Genomic DNA, 24865 nt, shown 5'->3' with positions numbered 1-24865 from the left:
GATATGATTAGCTAAATCACTATCCACTACATAAGTTAGAAAACCTAACTATGTTTAAGTCACAGATTAATGGGGCAGTTTTAGGATTGTTTAGCGATAAGGAGTAATAATAAGTTTAGTTGTCAGTGACTATGTCCAATTCAATTAAATGATATTTATGAAGCCAGAACAGGAGTTGAGACCGTACGTCCCAAGATTTGCATTGGAATGCCCATCTGTTTCAAGGGCATTTGGCTGATGGTTCCTTTTGGACCACCTGGTCTGGCTCCAAAGCCCATGTTCTTTACCATCTTACTACAGAGTTGTAAGTATCAAATGAGGTAATATAAGTAATGTGCCCAGCATATAATATGTGCTCAATAAATGTCACTTTGTTATAATTATTTGTATTGAACACCTAATACGGAAAAAAATATGAGTCTCAGACCCCTTCCCTCCAGGAGCATACAAACAAGTGAGAGAAACAGATGTGTATACAGTTGTTCAAGACAAAAGGCAGAAAGTGTTAAGGGCTGGTGCAGATGGGCAAACAATGTAATTGAAACTGGAGGAAGGAAACAATGACTTCTACTGGAGGATACCAGGCAAGCTTCATTTACAAGATGACACAGGAGCTGAGCCACAAGGTAGCAGACACAGACTGGATAAATGACGCTTGGGGAAGCCCACTGGCACGTGAATGTAGGGCAGAAGTTCGCCACTGTGGCACCCCAGCAGCCTGTCTGGCTGGTCTTCTCTTCAGAGTATGAAGCAGCCTTGGGGTGTATCCTGTGGTCAGCTGCATGCATGTCACAGCCTTCTTCGCTTCCATTGTGAACAATAGTGGAGAGCCTGTTCTTGGGTTCCTCCTTCCCCACTGGCCCCTGGGAGGCATGATACAGCTGGGACTCTAAGGGCTCACATGGCCGTGAACAGCTGTAACCCTGGGATCATGAAGTTCCTACAGGAAGACTATTCTTTAAGATTTTTGTTGAGGTACATGTGGCAGAACAGCTACCGTGAAAACTAAACTCCAGCCCTGGCCAGAGTGGCTTGGTTGGAGCCTCGACCCATACACTGAAAGGTCCTGGATTTGATTCGTGGTCAGAGCACGTACCTAGGCTGCTGGTTCAATTCCTGGGCTGGGCACATGCCTAGGTTGAAAATTCAGTCCCTGGGTGGGACTGCCAAGTGTGAGAGGCAATGGATCAATGTTTCTCTCTCACATCTATTTTTCTCTCCCTCTCTCTCCCTCCCTTCTCTTCACTTCAAGATCAATAAGTATGTCCTTGGAGGATTAAGAAAATAACAACTAAACTCCACTAACATCATCAAGAGTGACTAATAATAATACATCTTCCATCTAGATTTTAATTGCACAAGAAAACAAGATTCCAAAGAAATCCAGTTCAGTGCTGAGTTTAGTTGCTGGGTCTTTAACTGCTTCCTGTGAACTTCTCCACACAGCTCAGGGAGTATGTAAGTACTTATGAGCCTGCCCTGTGCACTCTGTTCTCCTGAGGGTGTCTGGTTGGAATGAAACACTATAATCTCTTTGTTTCCCTGCCATTTATTGTGGATGCTATTTACTGGGTTTGTTTGAATAATATTTAATGCCTAAACTGTCTGGGTAATTACCAACTTTGCTTTACCATGCGTACTCTCAAAGAAATTACAGATGAAAGTGCTTTGAAATGACCGGTAGAATAAAACACGGAGTTTGTAACAAGGCACACTGGTTTAAATTTTCTATTGAATTTTCACAGGGTAGAAGATTCATTTTCCTACAGGTATAGGAAGTAGAAACAAAGCCTGAGGAGTGACGGGGAGGACTCCTGCTGCAGCTAAGTGGGTTCAGAGCACAGCAAACAAGGGACACCTGAGTCATCGATACCACGAGTTATAAAATCTGCCACAGGAAAGAGATTCATCCGTAAATACGATGGATTGCTGAGGGGGGTGGTTTTTTGTGGGGTAGTTTGCTTTTAATGGGGCTGGAGATATCTATTAGAAGATGTTTTATATTTGTTTGGTAAGATCAGGACCAACTACTATTGTTAAAAGTCCACATGAAACCAGAATACCATGGGCTGGAAGAAAATAGGTTTCCTTCCCCGAATAAAAAGAATAGTGTCTTTTCCTCACCTTCTTTCCTCCAACTGTGAATCCACTTCTGCTTGAACCCTTGTTCCAATAACTCATAAAAGATCTTTTCAGATTATACATATCTGTATTAAGAATGGATAGTATCTGACAGCACAGATTTATTCATGACATACTTTATTCTAGAAAGTACCTAAGACAACTTCCAAAATAATACACTGGGCCCAGATGTTGGTGGATTCTCCACACTTCTCTCATTGTTACTCTTCCCCTTACCCCACAAGTAGTGACTTATTTTGTATTTCCTCTTTCCTAATGGATCCTAATAATGTATTATTCTTCTTAATAGATGAATAGATGAATAGAAGAACTATTATTCTTCTTAATAGTTGAATAGATGTCTTCTGAGTACATGGACTTGATCCAAAAAGTAAATTTAATCAAATTAATCTCATCAGGTTGAGTTGGAAAGATTTTTTATTCTATCACCTAGAAAGGTTGAACTTGTCCCTTGTCCACATCCTTCTTTAAAGAAATTCAGGGGGAAATATTCTAGGTTATCAGAAAGAATATCTCTGTGTATGTATAGTTATACTTATATAATTATATATCTATATCGATATGTACTTAGTGACAAAGTGCATATTCTCTTTAAATCCCTTTTTGCAATAACTGAGGAGTTAGGAAGTTGAATATATTGCTGTGATCTTTTCATCCATACCCAGAATTCACTGAGCCCCTATCATCAGAGTACATCATGGAAATAGTCATTTTCTCCTTCTTTGCTTTCCATCACCCCCTCCCAGTGTCTGTGCAGCATCCCCACGTCACCACAATGAATTCTGTTCTCACCATGTTACACACAGTGAACTCCACTCTCATCTACCTGACGGACTGACAAGCCCTGCCTGTCTACCTGCCCAAGCTGGTCCCACAGCAGGTATGCCTGTGTGCAACAAATATTACAGGAGGGATACACAGGCTGGTCAGTACAACCCAGATGTAAAGGGGGCATGAGAAAACTGGGAATGAAGCTCTTATCTTTTCCTCTCTGGTCTTGCTGAGTTCTGGGTGGCACTGTGCGAAGATTATAGGCTTAGGGCCCCCAAGGGTCAATTTCTAGCTTGGTGGCTCGCTACTATATGACTTTGGACCTTGTTTCTTCATCTGTGAACAAGGGGACTGCACCCTGGGGTGGACTGTGGTGATCAGGCCTCTGTCTTGAGAGAGGAGGCCACACAGGTAGGGCTTTGGGCCTCTTCCTTTCTTCAATCAGAATAGCTTTGTTTTGATCAGTATTTTAGGGTGCTACCTGAGATACAATTGAAAACATAAAATATATCTTATAAACATTAAAGCATGTAACGATCCATCTTATAACCATCATACAAACATCCATGAGAGATGGCCTCAGGGCTCCAGCTCTCGCGTTGTGGGCTATGGGACCCCAGAGTCTGGGGACGAAGGGCGCAGGTTCTCAGAGCCTTTGCACAGAAATGTGCACATGACTGTAGACTGAGAATCAGCTGTAGATACACTTTTTTCATCTCTTTCCACTTTTTTTGGTGAGGAAACTGAGTTGCTTAAGGAGACTCAGCTGTCATCATGAAAGAATAGGAAGAGTCCAGCTCTTTGACTATCCCACATGTTGTCCAATTTAATTAATTTTAATAGAAGGTGGCAAAAAATTGTCATTTGTTTCTTTGGTAAAATGCAAGGTTGCTACCATCTTTTTTTTTTCTTGGTAAAAAGCATGTAAGTCTTTTTCTGGCTAGAGTTTATCTCTTTTTTTTGCCCCTTTCTTTAAAGGGGCACTTTTTCTATTTAATTTCTTTACTTCTTCCATAGGGGTTCCAGTACGGGAAATGTATGAGAACAGCAGGAACTGTTATACAACAACTGCACATATGCCTGAGATTAGCAGCCACTGATACAGACCCACTTCCAATGGTGGAACTCTTAGAGTCACATTGATATTTTGATCCCAGACACCTCCTCCGAACTCCATACCCAAGTATCTGAATGTCTACTTGGCATCTTCTCCTCCAGAGGTCTCAGAGGCATCTCATCTCACCATGTCTAATACTGACATCATGATCTTTCCCTCAGAATGTGCTCCTCACCCAAGGCACCCTGCATCAGGTAATGGCATCAACATCCATCCTGTGTTTCAAGCCATAAACTGTGGATAATTTTTAATGTTTTCCCTTCTCTCCTCACCACTGCCCCCTTGTCCTAGTCTGTTCAGGCTGTTATAAGAGAATACAATAGACTGGGTGGCTTATAAACAACCAACATTTATTGCTCACAGTCTGGAGGGTGGGCAGTCCACAGTCAAGAGGCTGGCAGAATTTGTGTCTAGTGAGGACCCACTTCCTAGTTCACTGGTGCTGTCTTTGGCTGTGTTTTCACAAGACAAAAAGGGCCAGGGAGCTCTGAGGGGTGTTGTTTATTAGGACACTAATCCATGCGTGGGAGCTCCAACTCATGATCTAATCACCTCTGAAAGTTCCACCTCCTCATCCATTACATTGGAGACTATTAGGTTTCAACATATGAATTGAGGGAGGGGAGTACAAACATTCAGTCTATAGGATCTCTGTCCACTGTATACCTTAAGTGCCTTTGGATTAGTCTACCAGAGACCAATGAACAGCCACTGCCCCTTCTCTAGTCTGTTTGCTGCAGGCAATCAAGTAAGTGTTCTGACAATGCAAATAGGACTGACTCCCTACCCTACGCCCTGCCTCTCCAATCCTTCAGTGACTTCCTCTTGCTCTGGGCTTTCAACCATAATTCCACACTTCCTCTCAAAGACAAAGCTGGAAATTCTCAGCATATAGTTAAAGTCAAAAGTGTGAAAATCACAGAGATTTGTGGAATGAGTTAAAAAAAAAACTAAAGGTGGAAACCCAAGGAATACCACAACAAACAGGCTACATTCAAGGAATGATAACCTCTCGAATCAGCCCCAGACAGAACACAGTTTAACATGAATGTGAAATACAGTGTTACCAGAAGATAGAGCTGTTTTTAAAAGAATAACAATGGCAAGTAAAGCCAAAATTAATTATAAACAAAATGTCAAAAGTTGTTGACAAAGAGAGTTCATATTTTGTTTGTTATATTTCTTATAATTTGAACTTATTGCCCCTATTTTTTAAACTACTATTTCTCAATTAGGTATTTAGAAACATAAGAAAAATATTTCTAGAGATTCTTAGTTGGAAACAATTTTTAAATTTGATTTAAAAAGGTGAACAAATAATACATTACCTTTGAAACTAGCAGTGAAATAATTTCTTTTACAGTGTTGTCAATCAAATCATCTATTTTTGAATGGTACTGTTGCTAGATATTAAAAACAAAGATGCATTAGTTAATGTGGACACAAAACTTTTATCATAAATCATAAATGCTTTAAAGCTACTAGTTATGACATATCAGATTAACTTAAAATGATCATTTTGAACATTAGAAGAACAAAACCTTGAAAATGATCTACCCAATCAGCACTTTTCACATTGTTGTTTGAAAATTTTCCCATGTGCACTGTTGAGTTAAGCAGCTAATGGGGTTATTATATAGATGAATTGAGTTTTTATTCTTATTCAGGCGGAGGAATGTGAAGGATACTTTTTGTCTTCTCCTCTATAATTAAGGTGGCCATGTATTTTTCTAAAGGGTTGGTTTAGCTGGAGAAGCAAAAAGACTAGAAAAAGATTTAATTAATACAGGATTTCATGTGTGACAACTCTCATTCAATAAGTTATTTTAAATGTGCTCTAGAAATAAAATGAGCCCCCAATTGTTCACTCTAAAAGGACTTTTTTGTCAGTGCAGGGAGCAGCAGTTTATACAATTCTTACAATATGCTCAAACAAGGGCAAAATTAAAATTTCATCAACAAAGGTGAATAGATGGTAACAAATTAATAGTCCATAAAAGGTATAATGAAACAGCACTAACCCCCCATCATTTTATTATTGCTTCCTCCTGATAAAGGTGTCTTTTAGTAAATGCAAAAAAAGAGAGATGCATTTAAAATAAACCTGAAAGACTCTTTTTTGTTGTTTGTTTTCTTTAGTGAATACTAGAGCGTTCCATTCTTAAATTAGCAGGAGCTTCACCTTCTATGGCTCCATGTGAAGGCACATTCATTGAAACAGTAATTCTTCCTTTAGAAGCATTTATCTGACAGCCAATTGTCCCCAAAAGCCACTTAACAGAAAATGTGACTTGTAAAGACTAACCCTATCTTGATGGTTCAAGGCTTCTTGGAACAGCTAACATAATGCATGGAGTAAAAGTACTCAGGTCAGTATAAAAATTAGACCAACTTAACAGCTGCTGGTTGAATGGTTTGCTAAGATGTAACTTTTTGAAAGCTATTTTTTCTTCTGAAAACATGTCTCAAAGTTTCCATACAGAACAAAACATCAACTGAGATCCGATTTGCAATACACAAAAATGATGCCTTCCCATGAGCTCTGACAGTCACCAATAATCATATAGCTCCATAAGTAACAAAGAAAGGGAGGATAATTTTGGAGCATGTGGGTTATTTTCTTTCTCTGCCTGTGTGTGTGTGTTGACAGTGGTACGAAATGAACAGACATGTATAAGTGTGCAGCTTCCTGGGCATGTGGTTTATCAAGTAAAGGACTAAGTGTCTGTCTCACTTAAAACCTTACTCATTCCCTAACTTGTGCTCTGCAGAGAACAAATGGAACAAATGACACTTTTGCTTTTGGAAAGCTTGAAGAAAAGCAAAAGGGGAGAAAATGAAAAAGAAAAGATAGAGAAGAAAGAGCCTGAAAAAGCTGGTTGGTCCTTGAAAAGGCCAGAAGCCCCCCACAGGCACAGGCACACAAAAAGGCTGCCCCCTCAGCCTCTCCAGCTGAAGCCTCTCAGCTGACTGGGAGGTGGAGTTCATGTAAATAAGCTCTGTCCCTGCTCTTCCTCTCTGCCACACTCTCTCTTGACACTCTCTCCTTCTCCCTCCAAACTTGTGTCTGTGCAGCAGGGAGAAAGGAAATGCCAGACTGAGGCTCCCTATTCTACTAGGGCAGAATAGAAAGGAAGACAGCAGATGGGCTTCCAGTCTCTCACGTCTCTCTATGTGGAGAGTGCTATAGAAGAGTCAGAGATGGAGGCACCCAGACCTCCAAACAGTGCTGTATTCTCAAATATGCCTTATCCTCATTGTTTATCTCTATTTGCCATAAGTTTCATTTTTTCTTACCTCAGAAGTAATCAAATGTCATTAGAAGCCCACTGGATATAAAATAATAGAGCTTCTACATGTTAAACCTTAAGGTTGGACCAATTTTGGCAATTCTTAAAATCAAGAGATCAGCTGCAAAAGAGATCCCTCTTTACTGAAAGGCAGAGAAAGCCACAGACACCGGAAGCCATAAAACTCTCCCATAATACATACTTTTAGACTGCTGTTTTGGTCCTTGATCTAGCCAACATCGGAGAGGGAGAAGGGGACAGGGGGAGAGGGATAGAAAGTTCAAAAGAAAGGAAGAACAGTGTGCATCTTAAACGTGCTACTTAAAGGGCAAACCCAAGTAGAATAAGGTCTGTTAGGTTTGCATGATATCAAATTTTGCTATTGTAAATTTGTCTGATTAGCTCTGACTGACACTAGTATTCAGTGTGAATGTCACTGGAAACTTCCAGAATCTGCTTTAGCTATGCAGTTGGTGCAGGTAGTCAAGGAGCACTGTGGGTAGGAATGGGGAGGTGGCCTCAGTTTTAGTATTTTAGATATACATTTTGTGAAGAGAATAACCCACACATGCCACACATAGATAATAAAAATTAGCTAGAAAAAGTTATTTATTGGGGATCCAGACAAACACAAACACACTAAAAGAGAACACAAACAGGAATAGAATTTATCTGCAGAGACATTTGTGTTACCTAAGCTAAAATGGACAGATTTTTTCATTTAGATTGCTAAACCAAATTTTTGACAAAATTATGCAAAGTTTTTATGTGTAACAATAGAAAAGCTATAAAATTCTTACACTGCTTCATGTTCAATCCATAATCCTGCATACCAGAGCTTCGGTGGGCTCCAGACCATTCTTGGACTATTCTCTCCACATCTGCCCTTGAAAGTAAACTTGGTGCCTTGATTTCCCAGCAGGCAACTTTGAATTAGGTTAAAAACGACCCTTGAGGAATTCTTCATGGAGCTTGGGGAATCCAGAGATCAGGTACAGGTCTGAAACCCTGGCCCCCATCACTCGACCCTCTGGTAAATATCTTCATTTTATAGGACTGTTCTTAAGTAAACACATAAGAAATGAAGACCAATCAAAGGCCAGTGTAATCCAGCATTCTTAAAAGGTTTTGGTCCTTCTCTTGGGATGAATTTTAAACATACTGGATTGCTAGTTCTGGAAATGGGAGTACTTTATTGTAATTGAGAACAAATCCAGTACAAGTAAATCCCCTTATACCCACACCCCTGCCAGGGGTGCCATTAATGCACTTTTCATTCTCAGCGGATGGGCCATGGGTGCAGTGGCTGTGAGGGCAGGTGACTGTGCAAGGCCCGTGCAGCTACCTGCGTTTCTGCAGGAAGAGATAATGAGGATTTCTAAACACTGGTGGCTCGGTGATCGCAACACCTGTCCCCGAGGGACTGGCCTGAAATTGCTGACTCATTACACACACCTGTCACATGAGCTGATCATTCACTCACTAATCACTCCATTACACACCACAGCTCTGGGCTGTGGCTGAGCAGGTTTGCATCATCCTGCGCCATGTAAGAAAACAGAGTAATAACTCAGGAGCACAGAAGGGGCTGCCCTGTAGGTAAGAGTCAGGAAGGTTTTAATCCCTTGACAATGACAATATAACAATTTACTGGAGATGTGTAGAGGTAACTCCCTTATAATTTATAAGACATCTCTGCTAGGTTTATCAATTTAGCATACTCCTATATACAGGGTCCAGGACAAATAATGCCACTCTTTTATTACAAAACCATAAGCATGTAATTCTGTAACATAACAACGTCACACTCAAGCACACCATGTGACATTTTAGGTGAAATGTTCAAATTAAAACTATAAATTATCACACCCATATTATTACCCTACCAACCACACTCAAGCAGGTCTTACTTCTGCTGGACCCTGTGTTTTACAAGGTTCCAAATTGTGTAATGAGTTAGTATTTTCAATAACTTTATTTGTTGCTTACAAACGGTCTGCAATGGGGCCTACTAGCTCATCTATGCATTTGATGTATTTACTAATTTGCAACAGTTCCGTAACTTATTTCAAGCACAGATAGAGCAGGAAAGCTTGTGTAATTATGTGGGTATATTTACTGGGGATTAAAAGCAAAGCATAAAATCCTTCTTTTGCATTGAAATTCTTGTTTACCACGTTTCAGGGTTGCTAATAGCTTTTACACCTGCACGTTTTGAACTATATTAATTGTGTGAAAGTTGTGGGGAATTAATTGTCTCTGGTGAGAAGGTACAGGTGCAGACATAATGAACAGTAGCAGATTACTCTTCAAAAACCATCCACCTATTAATGTAAAGAATCATTTGACAATGCACTGATGTTTTGTCATTTGTGTATTGCCTGTTTCTTTTTAAATACCAAAGTTGCTTCTGACAGGGAAGATTTTTAAAGCAGTGACAACAAATCAGTGTGTTTATTCCACAAATATTTACTAAGTGTCTATTGTGCGTTAGGTACTGCAGTGTGTGCTAAACGAAGAACAAATGGATATATCCAGTATTAGTGGGAAGAGGCAAGATGATTCTATAAACCTGATGAGAAATGGATGGGCTTATTATAAAGAAACTTGAGACAATATTCTCAAGCAGACAATCAAAGGCTTACATCTGAGTATTGAAAAACATGAGGATGTGAAGATGAGCCATTGATACCCAAACCAGCTGCCTTTTTATCCAGATAATTAGAGATAATAAATCATGTTGTAAATGATCAGAGAATAATTACTGAACACTCAACAAATCTAACATATCAGTCACTTAATCTATATGATCATATGCTATGGTATTAGAAATACATCTCCCCACCCCCAAACCGCCCAAAAAAGGAAATGTGTGTCTATACACATAAATTATGGTGAAATAGCTAATGTCTATATCTGGGTTAAATAAGTATGAAATTCACAAATGTTGGGCCTCCTCATCCATTTTCACAGCTATCTAAACCCTTTCGCTTAGATGAGAATTGTTAGCCCAGTAAACAGTTGACTGAGTTTGACTCCCAGGTGTCAACTGTAAAATTCGTAAGATTTAATTTATCCATATGGCGCAAAAACATTTTGACTTGTAAATGTATATATAATCTATTCAATTCTGTATGCCTAAATGTTTTCAAACCATGTTCCTCTGAGGTTCTGTGTGGTACCTGGAGGAAACCTTGTGTTGGGGAGAGGGAAGTCTCCCCACACCCATCTGCCTCTTTCTTCCCTGGCTGACAGTTATCTCCAGGCAATGAGTGGGAGGAGAGACTGCTTCACATACCTCACTGAAACCCACAATTGGGCCCTTCTGCCTGAAGTGACCCTGGGAGTGCCTTTATGGTCCCTGAATTTAGAGGTTACCCTGATAATGCTGTATGTCCTTTAAAGCCCAACACTCTTTAATTTTTCTAGTATTAAAGCAGATATAAGACAAATGAATTCTGAAAATGTTAATAATCATTCTGCTTCTGAATTTACTTAGAACTCACTTTAAATGAGAGCGAATTCATTTGGTTTTGCATAGTTTTATCTTTTAAAAAATCTAAGTTTGTAGATTCTGCAGCCTAACAAGGAAGAAACATTCCTCTTGGTATTACTTAAGGTGTAATAATATCTACATATGCTTTCATGTGTCTAGGGGCTATTGCTATATTGTAGGAAGCCATTAGCATTTTACTCACACAGAAACCAACAACCTGAAAATGGAATTATGTTAATTTGAAAAGGTAAAAATAAAAAATGTACATTTATGAAAATAATAAATTAAATGAGAATGTGGTTATAAAATGAAACTTACCCATTGACTACAACACTGGATCATGTCATGGGAAAAAAAAGACGGTGATGGCGAACATAGGGAAGAGTAAAGAAATGACGAAAAAGTAATTACAATGGGGAAAAAAACAACAAAATGTCAACTTAAACAGATAATCTAAGAAAAATAGATCCAAATTCACCCAATCATGACTCTGAACAAAAATAAATCATAGGGTAAAATAATCTATTTCTGAATGTAGACACAAACAAAATGTCTATAAAATTGAAACAATGGGATAGTTATTGAAAAGAATAAAAAGCCAATTTTCTATTATATTTCAACTTGCACTTTAAAAAATAGAAACTTTTCTGTAAATAAAATATTTCCTATGCTATTTTTTGTGCCTTGTCTTTTGGATGCAAACTCTGGATATGCTAGATTTGTATAAACAAAGCAGGTAGCTTTCTCATTTGCTTGTGAAAAGCAAGTTTATGTAAAAACATAACACCTAACCTGTTAAAAATCATACCTGAACTCAATGGACATTGGCAAATTTTTAGGCAGTCTTCATAAAAAAGAAGAAATTGACAGAAACAAAGGATAAAGGGCATTTCCTATGAGGGTGAAGAAAAGACCAAACACTTATATTGGAGAACCTGGTCTTTTGTAATCTGATCAAGTGAATGACTTCTGCAAACAGCATTATCTGTTGCCAGGGCACCCATGCTGGGTTTCCATTTGTGACACTCCATCCACTTACCTCTTGTCCTCCATCCAGGGCACAGAGTTTGGTGCTCTGCTTTTTGGCATCAACTAACACGTTAAACATGGTACACACAGAAGCTGGAATGCGCAAGTCAGTGGTTTTGCTTGCCTTTTGCAGCTTGAGTTCAAATGCAGCTCTTGTTCTGGTCATTAAAACATGAATTCAGAGTAAGAATTTCTGACATACATCCCACCTGTTTTGTAAAAGTGAAATCAACACTATGAGATGCTAATTTAATACATGCAAATGAGGAGTGTGGCAGAGCTTGGGAGCTGGGGTGGATGCTCTTCTTTTCAGGTGTCTCATGTGAAAGGTCGGACTGTGATATTTCCTATTAAACACAACTTTTTCAGTCACTCAGGCAATATCTCTACACAAATGAAGTGATTTCCTACATTTAGTGCATCACTTTTAGTGGAAAAACCTCCTAATCTCACTTAACTGCCTGAATTAATATCCAACCAGAAAAGTCACTTGCTTCTCTGTATGAAAGCAGAGCAAATCCTCCATGCAAGGGTTTATTACCAAATCAAAGAAGTACAAGTCTGGAAAACTCTAAAAATCAAAATGTACAACACAAAATGTATATCACTTAGTTTCTCTTTCAAATACCTGAGGTTGCAGTGACACTTTGAAAACCACATCACAGGCTGTTTGGAATTGGTCTTGATAAGGATTCAAATAACATCCACTGATTTGAGACATCAGAATCACAGATGAAGAACATGCTTTTTAAAAAAAATCTCTAACCCATGGCCTTGCCTTGGAAGGCCATCATTATTCAAATGACAGGATTTTCTAGCTTTAAAGAATTCAGGATTACTCAATTGCTCCAACCAGTGCTTGTTACTGCACTACGCTGCCCCACCTTGTTCTTGTACATTTCATGAACATGGGCAATGAAAAACTGTGCCTGGCTAGTTAGGAGGCAATGCTGATTTTGTGAGGACGATTAAAAAATGAAAGCACATTTGGAAGAATCCAAAGCTACATAACTTATTTCTGGTTAGTTCTTTTAAAGATTTATTTATTTATCTTTAGAGGGGAACGGAAGGAGAGAGGGAGAGAAACATCAATGTATGGTTGCCTCTCGTGTATCTCCTGCTGGGAACTGGCCTGCAATCGAGGCATGTGCCCTGACTGGGAATCGAACCATGATCCTTTGGCTCGCAGGCCCGTGCTCAATCCACTGAGCTACACCAGCCAGGGCTATTTCTGGTTGGTTTTGAAGGGTGAGTAGGGATGCCTGGAAATCATCTGATGGGGATAAAGGATACAGAAAACATACCAAGCGCTGGCACCAATCATACTCAGAATTTGCTGTGCCATTTCACAGCATGCAGACACAGTACATGATGCACAAAGTACTTCACAGACCTATTCCTCATGTCTCGGGAAGTACTGCCTTGGGAATTTAAAGCACAGTATTCCCAGAGAAGGAACAAGAAACACGACAGAAATTATTAATGTGGTGTGGGTGATACTGATGAGGGCGATGGTTAGGAGACTCCAAAAAACTATCAGGCCAAGTTTATGAGTCACATAAGTCCCCAGAGTTTAGGTCAGGGAACCTAATGTCCATTAAATTTCAGAACAGTAATACATACTGGAACCTTTCTGGTGACAATTACATAACAGGCAGGTGGTAGAAAGTGATTTTTGGGTGCTGGCATGTTAAGCAGTAACTTGAAAATACATGTCTACCTTTTGACACAGGCTTCTATCATATCACTGGCCATTAGTTTGAGTCTTTGCTCTAAGTGGTGGGCAAATTCTTGTTCTGGCCAGTGTAGATCAAAGACAAACATTTGCAGTGCATCAAGTTTCCAAAAAAGGTCTTCGGATGTTGCTGAGCCATTGCTAGAAGGAAAAGGAAACATGGAGAACATCATGAACTTCCACTGTTAGCTCTCTAGATTAGAACACTGTCCCCTGCCCCACAGTTTTGTATAACTGCCATCAGTGAAGAAATACCACATAAAATCTCTAGTGACCAAGAGTTTCTTTGTTCAGCCTTCTAATGCTTCTTTTTCACTTCTTAATGAAGAAGGCCAGGCAAGGAGAACAAAATAGGAATAAATATACTACAGGAAGGTTTCATACAATAGTATAAAATGGATAAGGATATTTTAGTAAAGAAATCAAACTGTGTACATAAGAAGAAACACTTCAAATTTTTTTTACTAATATCTAGGATAAATATACAAATATTCCCTTCTAAAAATTCAGGAAAGTGTGTTTTATGTGAGTAAATCCATATGACAGCAACTACTAGCTTTACTCTTCTCATGGGTATGTGCCTCTGTTGTCACGAGGGATGACCACTGCCTGTCCGCAGGTGGGTAGCACACAGAGCCCTTAAGCTTCTCAATTACAGGTAAAGATGAAACAGGTACTGGACATGAAATAACAGGTTGGGTAGGGAGGAAGATCTTACTTCTATTTTGAAGTGCTTTGTGCCTTTTTCTACTTCATAATTAAAACTAACAGCACAAGGTATTATCTAACAGAAATGACCTTCACGGTGCTCTGAAGCGGAGCAAAATTGTGTATCTCAGGTCCTTACATCTCTCTAACTATGGAGCCAAGATATACTATGGGAAAATTATACTTTTACTCTATGTATGAAAATAATTTGTACCAGAGTACATATAATATTGAGACAAAGGATAATACTATTATTTGCCATTACACACATATATAGCCTAGTAGAGAAATAGATGTATTTAAAGTAAAATACTCCTAAAACATATCGAAACTCGAATGTAAAAGAGAAAAGGAAAAAAAGTGGCTGTATGATTCATTTCTCCTCAGTTTTCCAATAATTGATTAATGTATACTAACCAAATTTTATATTTTATATATATTTATAGTTTGTAAAAGAAAATTTAAAAAATAAAATCAATTCATCACAAGCAAATGGTGAAAAATTTTATAAAAAACAAAATTATTTTAAATAGCCACATTATTTAGATAACTATATCTTAATTAGCTAGTTTAAAAAAAATCACCTCTTGCTCTGGCTAATTAAAAGCTTACTTCTGGTTCCTTGCTCCCACCCCTCATGCCTCAGCATCTCGGCTCCAACACCAGTCTCCTCTGCTTTTTTCCTCCCATTCTGCCAGTAATTCCTCATGATTCCTTGTCTAGCCAGAATGTCCTCAGAGTTAAAGTCTCAAGGGACCAATCAGTAGATCACTGAAATGACCCATAGCACTTTATTCACTAAATAGCTCTTAACCTTAATAATTAGTGCCCACAAGAACCAGAACAACACCACGCTGATATCGTTGTGAAAAATATTTGAAAAAAATTTACTTCTCATTTTTGCGCTATATATAATAAAAATCAGAGAAGAAATTACTAAGGAAAATACCTCTTTATATCTGCAATGTAATATTTGGTAGATTAGAGGACCTGTGCTTTAAGAATAATTCAATGTAATTGGTGAAGAAGCAAATATACTTCTTATAATTTTTGCTTAGGAGAAATATAAGGAGCTATTTGAAATGTGTATGCATTCTTTTACAGCATCACATAACAACAGCAAAAATTATACTCAAAAAGAATTCTATTAAAATGGACTTTCTTATAATATGTAACAATTAAATTTTTATAGAGAATATGGATATGTTTCTTTTTAAAAAAATATATTTTATTGATTATACCATTACAGTTGTTCTATTCCCCCCTTCATTCTCCTCCACCTGCACACTCTCTCCCCCACCATTCTCCCCCCCGCCTTAGTTTATAACCACGTGTCTCAAGTTCTTTAGATTCTATATTTCCCCCACTATTCTTGCCCGACCCCTATCTATTTTCTACCTACTGTCTATGCTATTTTCTGTACCTTCTCCCCCCTCCTCCGCCTCCCGCGCCCCTGTTGCTAACCCTCCATGTGTTCTTCGTTTCTATGTTTCCACTCCTGTTCGAGCTGGCCTCTTGGTTTGCCTTTGTTTTTGGTGTGGTTGTTAATCACTGTGAGTTTGCTGTCCTTTCACTGTTCATATTTCTCATCTTCTTTTTCTTATATATGTCCCTTTAGCATTTCATATAATAAGGGCTTGGTGATGATGAACTCCTTGAACTTGACCTTATCTGAGAAGCACTTTATCTGTCCTTCCATTCTAAATGAAAGTTTTGCTGGATAAAGCAATCTTGGCTGTAGGTCTTTGGATTTCATGACTTGGAATACTTCTTTCCAGCCCCTTCTTGCCTGTAAGGTCTCTTTTGAGAAATCCGCTGACAGTCTGATGGGTACTCCTTTGTAGGTGACTGTCCCCTTATCTCTTGCTGCTTCTAGGATTCTCTCCTTCATTTTAGTCTTGGCTAATGTAATTATGATGTGCCTTGGTGTGTTCCTTCTTGGGTCCAACTTCTTTGGGACTCTCTGAGCTTCCTGGATTTCCTGGAAGTCTATTTCCTTTGCCAGACTGGGGAAGTTCTCCTTTATTATTTGTTCAAATAAGTTTTCCACTCGTGGCTGTTTCTTTCCCCCTTCTGGTACCCCTATAATCCGGATGTTGGAACGTTTAAAGATGTCCTGGAGGTTCCTAAGCCTCTCCTCATTTTTTTGAATTCTCATTTCTTCATTCCTTTCTGGTTGGATGTTTCGTTCTTCCTTCTGGTCCATTCCATTGATTTGAGTCCCAGTTTCCTTTCCATTGCTATTGGTTTCCTGGACATCTCCCTTCATTTCAATTAGTTTAGCCTTCATATGTTCCTCTAATTTGTGACTATAATCAACCAGTTCTGTGAGCATCCTGATAAACAGTGTCTTAACTGTGCTTCTGAGAGGCTGGCAATTTCTCGGTCGCTTAGAGTTATTGGCTCTGGGGCTTGAGTTCTTCTTGCGCCATCTTTTGGGCTGTTGATGCCTGTTATGTAGCAGGATTGGAGCCTTAGGTGTTCACCAGAGCAGGGCAACTCAGTCGCTGGGTTGTGACACTGTACGTGGGGGTGGGGTCAACGAGGAGCAATGGCATCCAGTCTGCCGTCTCCTGCTGAGGCCCCCACAGGTGTGGCAACTGCCACCATCACCGGGGTCCGCACATTTCGTCCCACTGCACTGGAGTGTGCCACCGTCGTCAGCCCTCGGCCCCTGGGGCCTGCGTGGTCTGTCTTACTGTGCGCTACTGGCTCTTCCCCTCTTACCGTACCGGGTGAAGAGTTCATTGTTGTCAGACTTCCATATAATTCAATTTTCTGTTCTTTGGCTGTGTCTTTGTTCTCCAAACCTTTGTTGTATTCAAACTTGGTTGTGGGAGAAGGCCCAGTGTTTCCACTTATGCCTCCATCTTGGTGGAAGTTGATATATGTTTCTTTTGCTCTTTAATGCTATGATATGTTTCTGAACAATAAGTGTGCTTAATTGGGAATGTAATTAAGAAGTGTTTGTTGTAATTAAATAGATAGGTGAAAAACATGTCAAGAGGTTTGCACTCAAGCTGGTATGTTTAACCTGCCATTTTTTAGAACGTTTTCATTCTAAAATTATTTCTGAGTGACTTATTCCTAAAAAATTATTAACAGAATAAATAATTCAAATGTGAATAAAAGACTCAGATAATTTCCTAAAAATGCCATCAAGAAACTTATCTTACAGCCCTGGCTGGTATAGCTCAGTGGATTGAGCACAGGCCTGCAAACCAGAGGATTGCGGTTCAATTCCCAGTCAGGGCACATGCCTGGGTTGCAGACCAGTTCCCACCAGGGGATGCATGAGAGGCAACCATACCTTGACATTTCTCTCCCCCTCTCCTTCCCCTCTAAAGATAAATAAATAAAAAATCTTAAAAAAAAGGAGATCAATAAAAAAAGAAAGACTGATCAGAATTTAAAAAAAAAGAAACTTATCTTACTGGTATTCACTTTTAGAACCAAAAAACCCAGAGTGACAATATTATTATATATAAGGAGAAATGTAGGGAAGCACTTTCTGAGGTGATTTATACATTAGTGTATAGGGATATAGCCTCACACCCATGGCTACTTTGATATTACTAATCTTCACTTAATCATTAGTTGTACTTTTAATTCCTTATACATGTGAAGTGGAAATGCTTTTGCTATTTGATGCTTTCTGGCAAAAATCCCCAAAACTAATTGCAATGACATTATAACATTATAAGTAATTCTACTTTGGCAAAGAGCCTAATGCTGATCATCTTGGTGGGTAAAGATAATGGTCAATGACTTTGAAACATATTTTTTATTTTCCCAGAATGGTGAAAGTGTAAGCACTTCATTTACAAAGCCATGACTGGTCACGACTCCTGTCCTGAGAAAGGGCAATTTACAAAGGGATCCCAAAAATGAGATTCAGGGTCCCACACTAAATCTAATTTACCTCAAAGCCAATAAAATAGTGATGAAAAAAATCCCTTAACTTTCACAAGATTACACCCAAAATAATATTCTTGTTTAAAATCAAGATTCTTAAACAAATGATAAATGAGGATGAAAAGAAGTTAAACTATTGAACAGTATAAAGAAGTACAAAAAAATCACAAACTTAGAAAGATTCGTGTACTTCCTGGCAATCCCTGAGCACACACAGACTCCACCTGACACACTGTAATGGCCCAAGGCATTAAGATGAAGATTCACACGTAACCTAATGTCCTAATAAATATTATGAGTACAGTGATGATGTTTAACTTGCTGAAATACTGCCAAACTATTTTGCAAGTTGTTCTCTTTCTCGGTCATTTCTTCTGTTTTTTCCTCTTCATCCCTAGACTAGACTGGGAATAGACTTGACAGGTGATGGTAGAGTAGGTAGAAAGTACACTAAACAAATTCTCAACCAGTCTGTTCTCACAGAATGATGATAAGTGAGGGCTCTGAAGCCAGGCAAACCTGGTTCAAACATTGACTTTGTCACTCCTGACTGTGAAACATTGGACAAATTTGTCTCCTGACTTCTTTATGACTTAGTTTCCTTAACTGTAAAATGGAGATAATGACATTTACCTCACAGGGTTGTTATATGGCTTAGTGCAGTAAATTTGTCCTGGACAGGGACAATGAAGAGGGGGCTGGCTGTAGGAGAGAGGGCTGGGCTGGGTGGAGAGGGGAAAGGGGAAAACTTGGGAGAATTGTAACAGAATAAACAATAAAAACAAACTGGCATTGTACTTGAAACAATAAATTCTCAATAAATTATAGCTGTTTTTTCTCCTAATTTTTATTCTTTCTAGCTGCCTTCATATATTTTGGGCCAAGTATAGGCTATTATTTGGTTCATTTGATTGCTGTGAAGGTTATATTTTTAAAAACTATAATGTTAATAATAATAATGGTGATAACTGATGATAACAATAACAATAATTATAGCAATAACAATCATTAGGTAACATAGTAGTAGTTATCACTTATTGAGAACCTAGGATGTGCCAAGTACTTTTCATAGCTTTTTTAAAATCCTCACAAGAATGTCTTAAGATTAAGTATTGTATCCATTTTAGAGTTGAGGGAACTGAGGCTAAGGAAGACTTAAAATTAATCAACCAGGAATTAAATGTGGGACTGACTGATGTGAAAGACCACATCCTTTTCACTTTAGTGACTCTTACTGAATTCACATTAGGCAGGCTCTTCACAACTTGGAGCTAATAAATACGATTTTTAGTGACATAAAGTTCAGTTAAACTAACAAGGCACCATCAACTGATACATGAAAAGATGAAAGAAGACCTTGCTGGTGTTGGGAAATAAAGGACAACCCCTTCTCTGAAGCCAGCAACAATGTTGCTTAAACTAAGATAAAGATGGGAAAAGGATATTCTGGAAAGTGTTCTTACAATGGTTTTCTACACACACAAGAGCAGTCATGTGGGCAGTCACAAAGCTAGAGCCAGCTCAGGTCCCAAACATACTGCTTACCACACCGATCGTCTGAATTTGGAGAACTCTGGTTATGTCCTTTAGCCAGTCTACACCCTGGGTCACCAAATGACCCTTGCCCCATATGTTACATATGAGCTACATCAAACCAAGTGACTATCAAAAAACAAAAAGGCACCATTTATCATCCACGTGCTAAGCTTAGCTTAATAGCTTAAAAATGAAAACAGAACCAAAACAGTATTCCTGAACCAACAATGACAAATGCCATGCAATCTAAATGTGTCTGCATAGAACACAGCCCAGGCCATGCACTAGCTAACACACCACTAGGAAATAAATGAGGAATACACACGTGGACTCAGATAAAGAAGCCATCCATGTGGGAGTAGAAAGGCTAGGAATCTGTGGAAGATTAAGAGGCAGACTTGGAACTTTTGGAAGAGCTACATTGGGAAGACTGTTGGCGATATTCCTGTAAAGAAACAAACAATGTGGGAAGGGACCACCATGAGCAATAACCACAGCTGGCCATGTGTAAAGTCACAGGGTGGGGAGAGAAGAGGCAGGTGCTGTATGGGCACTAGGAGGAATACCTACTTGACAGGCTGCCACGTCTCCTGCTCAAAACCTCTGTGAATTGACTGGGCGATGGAGGACTCCATGAGATCGACGTAGCGAACCACCAAGGGCACAAAGATTTCTTGCAAGTGTTTGTGAAACTTTCCATTACATAAAAGTGCTGAAATAGTCAAGCAGAAACAGTATTTGTCAGAGGGATGATATCAGGCATTTGGAAAATATGGGTGAAAAAACTTTTCCTGAAAGAGTCTGACACAGAACAGATACATTATAGATGGTAATGCATCTTGCTCCTCATGTCAAATATTGCATTATGAAAACTGATAAAGAAGTGTAATTGACCTTCTATATATGGCTCTCAAAAACACAAATAGATTATAATTTCAGAAAATGTTCCTGGAAAGTCGTATGCTTTTACTTTCTGAGAGGTTTAACACATGAGGTGTATGACCACTCACTAGAGACTCAAGGGAGCTGCTGGATCCCCTAAAGGTCGGGACACATGTAAATCGAGAAATTATACAGAGTTACATACAAGCCCTGTTCTATGCTGTGTATCACTGCAGAGCTTGGAGCTAAGCTTGATTGCTTCTAAGAGAAATACTTGTTAAACTCACTTTTTGTTTGTGGATTTTCTTTTTAAAAAGTCTTCCATGTATGTCTTTAAAAATAGTCAGATTATATCACATGCATCTTTCCGTTGTCTTTTTGTCTTTAATCCTAACATCCCATGTGATGGTATTAGGAGATGAGGACTTTAGAGGGTGATTAGGTCATGAGGGCAGGACCCTCAAAAATGTGATTAGTGCCCTTTTAAAGGAGATCCTGGAAAGATCCCTTGACCCTCTCGCAATGTGGGGACATAGCAAGAAGATGGCTGCATACGAAGCAGGCTCTCACCAGATGCCAAACCTACTTGTACCACGATCCTGGACTTCAGAATTATGAGAAATAAATTTCTGCTGTTTATAAGCCACTCAGACTATGGTACTCTGTTAGCACAATCCAAACAGACTAAGAGAGTCAGTATGTGCCTACGCTACAGCATGAAAGAATAGAGAATGTGTAGGAAAATAAGTAGTGGTAAGTAATACTCAATAAAGAATTTATAACTTTTAGATGGCACATATTTTTCAAGCAAACATATCCTAAACCCAATTGTGATTTTTTATAACCCTCAAAATGAGAACATGTTCATTTAGAAAATACTCTCTGTGGTTAGGAAATGTATTTTTAAGAGACTGCATTTTAATTGCAACTATACAACAAAGGAGTCATCCATGAAAGATTTGGAGGGAAGGTTTCCTGGTAGAGAGAACAGCTAGCATGAAAGTTTTAGGGAGGAATAAGCTAGTGTTCTTTAAAAGGACAAAGAAGCCAATGTGATGCTGAACATCCTTTTATGTGTCTCTGGGCCCTCTGTATGTCCTCCTTGGAGAAGTGTCTGCTGAGGTCCTTTGTCCATTTTTTAATTGGGCTGTTTGTCTTCCTGAAGTAGGCTCGTGTGAGTTATTTATATATTTTGGAGATCAAACCCTTGTCCGAGGTATCATTGGCAAATATATTTTTCCCACATGCTTGGTTCCCTTTTCATTTTGCTGATGTTTTCCTTAGCCATGCAGAAGCTTTTTATTTTGACAAAGTCCTGTTTACACTTGATCTTAGCCAAAAGGCCAAGAAGTGATGACAAAGTCCTGTTTATTCTTTCCTATAAAGGAAAGAATGTTCCTTACTTGATCAACAATAAAATTTTTTTTAAAAAGAAGCCAGTGTGGCAGGAGTAGAGTGAGGGAGAGGGAGGAATAGCCAAGGTATCGTCTAGATGATAGGACATGGTAAGGAGTATGGGTCACATGGGGTGCAGTGGGATGCATTATTGTTTTTATTATTACCTAGTAGAGGAGTGACATGGTAAAATCTCTTTGGCTCCTGTGTGGAAAATGGAGTAGATGGCCAATGGTGGAAGCAGAGAAGGTGGTCAGTGCTCAGTTCTTTACTGCAAAAGACCGGGTAAGAGATGGTGATGATGAAGAGGAGGGTGATGATGGTGGTAATTATGGTGTCTTGGATTAGAGTGCAGAAGTGAAAGGTGAGAAAAGGCCCCTGAATAATCTCATTCTCTTTAATGGATTTGAGTAGCTAGACACGCTTATAGTTACTAAATCTAATTACTAGCAACTCTAACACTATTATCTTATAAAATACTCAACTCAGCTAAATATGTCAATATCATCCATAGTCTTCTCCAGGGCAACAATACCCTCAAAGCCTACAGAGATTTTTTTCCCAGTCTGGGTACAATATATGACACCATGGTAGAATGACTATGAACATTCCTACAACATATATTACTTTAATTAAGTGATTCTCAAATTTGTCAGAGGCTGGAAAGCTATAGAAACATAAAAGTGGAATAGGAAGTCATTTTAAATACAGAAAGAAATACAACAATGATATTTTTCTATCTCTAGTTGGTGTGGTTTAGTATTTTTTGTGGTTAAATAATCTTTTCTGGCTTGTCTGTATGCTAAAAGATTTCCTATTAAAGTGGAACTAATAATTGTATTTCAATATAAATGTCTTATTTAGAAGACTAATGTTATCTTAATGATGTTTTCATTAGCACACTGAAAGAAGCTTCACTTATTCCTGGAGATTCAATCACAGGGCTAGAAGGTACTATATAGATCATGTAATTCAGTTCCTTTAACTGAATGTCACAAAATAAGAATGCTGAACATTAAGGATGAAACATTCTCATTCAAACCATCGAAATAACTGTGGTGAGCAAATTAAAAAGTATGCCCAAATCTGTATTTATTAGATCTCTACCTAACAGCTCTCCTTTTTCCTCCTCCTCGTCACTAGCTTTTCTAGACTGTTGAGCATAGTGTTAAGTGTCTGACATGCATCCTCTCATTGAATCATCACAAAAACTCTATGAGAGAAGAACTATGGAACTATACATTTTTCAATCTTATCAATAAGGAAACTGAGGCACAGAGAATTTAGGACACTTGACCAAGTCATTTAGTTATTAGACAGTAGAACAAGGACTTCATGCCTAGTTCCCCCTTGATTTCCACAGAATTATATCATCTTTCAAATTTGTTACCATAAATAGTTATCGGTCTGTTCATCCATTTATATATCTGTCCAACCTACCATCATCACATCAGCATCTTTTAAGACCTAGAAATGTAATACAGTAAATTGTTTTAAGTAAAAAAGATCTTGCAAATGACCAACACATTATACCAATTCTTAGATGGACTATATGTTTTCAAGAGTTAGATTTCTGAAAAACTATTACAATATGAAGAAACCAAGAGGTTGAACAAAACTATTATATTCAATGAATTGAAAAATGAATTAATGCTGTGAAATTATTCAATGTGCTTATAACATACATTGAAAGCAGCACAATTTTACATTGCTATACGTCTAGATGGTATGCCCAAACCTTAAATCATATGGCCCACTAATATAAAATACAAAGAATCTTCAGCTATACACCTTGATAGGTACTGTTAAGCACTGTCATTATTTTTCTACTACTCCAAGACCAAAACACATTCTGATGTGACAAATTATTACATCTACAAATAAGTTCAAATGATACTTTACAATACAATTGGAGATTAGCTATTTATCATACTTTGTTAAAATAAAGAAGCACATAAGGAAAATATACTCAATGTTATTCTTAAATGTCAGAAAGATGCTAAGATTAAGTAGCAGTTGACTGAAATGTATTTCTAGCAGCATTTCTCTTTTTTATACACTTGAGTACTGGATCCATTATCCTGTTAAATAAGTCTCCTCTTTTTGTATTCCCATCAAGAGAGTGAAAATAGAGATTATCCATTGTGTCATTACACCAGCGACTTGGAAGTTGTTCCCCGGGCCTTTACCTCACTTCCTGCATCCAATTAGCAACCAGGACTTGCGTACTTTATATTCTGATGTCCTTCCTGACACTCCCCCTTCCTCTCTTCCTCACTACTGCTGTTGCTCCAGTTCCAGCATTCTCATCTCTTGCCCTGAACAATGCAATAATCTCCTAACTGGTCTTTAGGCTCCTAAGTTTCCCTCTGCCAATTCACCTTAAAATCTCAAGCAGAGTGACTGCTAAAATATAAAACTCATAATTTCCCTTCTAAAGATTATAATCCTCCAATGGATCATCATGACAAATTCCAACAGCCTTAGCATGGTTTGTTTGGCATGTCATCCATGGCCTGTCTGAAAATGACCTCCCTGGCTCATTTCTTTCTGTTGCCTGACCCCCCCGCCCTGTTTCCTGAGGTCCTACCATAACGATTTTCATGATTCAGTTCAAGTATACATTTTCTCCCCCAAACCTTTCTTGAAGCCTGTCCCCTAGCCCACTTACTAGTTTCTCTGTTTACCTTCTATCCTGTACCGGCTTCCACTGTGGTCCACATTATACTTCTGCACTTGCTTACATACCTCTTTCTCCCTTCAAGGTCCTTCCTGTGCAAGGTCCTTCAAGCAGGGACCATGTCTGTATTCTTAGTATCCAGCAAAGTCCCTGGCTCAGGATAAGTGGT

At 38.6% G+C, this 24865-nt stretch overlaps 1 protein-coding gene across 10 annotated transcripts in view; it reads right to left on the bottom strand.

The window, feature by feature from the left end:
- Nucleotides 1-24865, bottom strand: part of CADPS2 (calcium dependent secretion activator 2) — a 618469-nt gene that overhangs the window by 49379 nt on the left and 544225 nt on the right. For 4 of the 10 annotated variants that reach the window (XM_037056499.1, XM_037056502.1, XM_037056505.1 and 1 more), the window contains 4 exons: nt 20310-20451; nt 13566-13721; nt 11856-12003; nt 5359-5433 (listed from right to left, as the gene is read on the bottom strand). In XM_037056499.1, the coding sequence (XP_036912394.1) occupies nt 5359-5433; nt 11856-12003; nt 13566-13721; nt 20310-20451 (521 nt within the window). Of the gene's footprint in view, nt 1-5358; nt 5434-11134; nt 11150-11855; nt 12004-13565; nt 13722-20064; nt 20185-20309; nt 20452-24865 lie in introns of all 10 variants that reach the window. The other 6 variants (XM_037056495.1, XM_037056496.1, XM_037056504.1 and 3 more) reach the window with 3 other exon arrangements.

This window comes from Sturnira hondurensis, unplaced genomic scaffold (genome assembly GCF_014824575.4).
Source record: "Sturnira hondurensis isolate 20B ecotype Veracruz unplaced genomic scaffold, ASM1482457v3 Scaffold0008992, whole genome shotgun sequence".
Lineage (NCBI taxonomy): Eukaryota > Metazoa > Chordata > Mammalia > Chiroptera > Phyllostomidae > Sturnira > Sturnira hondurensis.
This window is presented reverse-complemented; position numbering and strand designations above follow the sequence as displayed.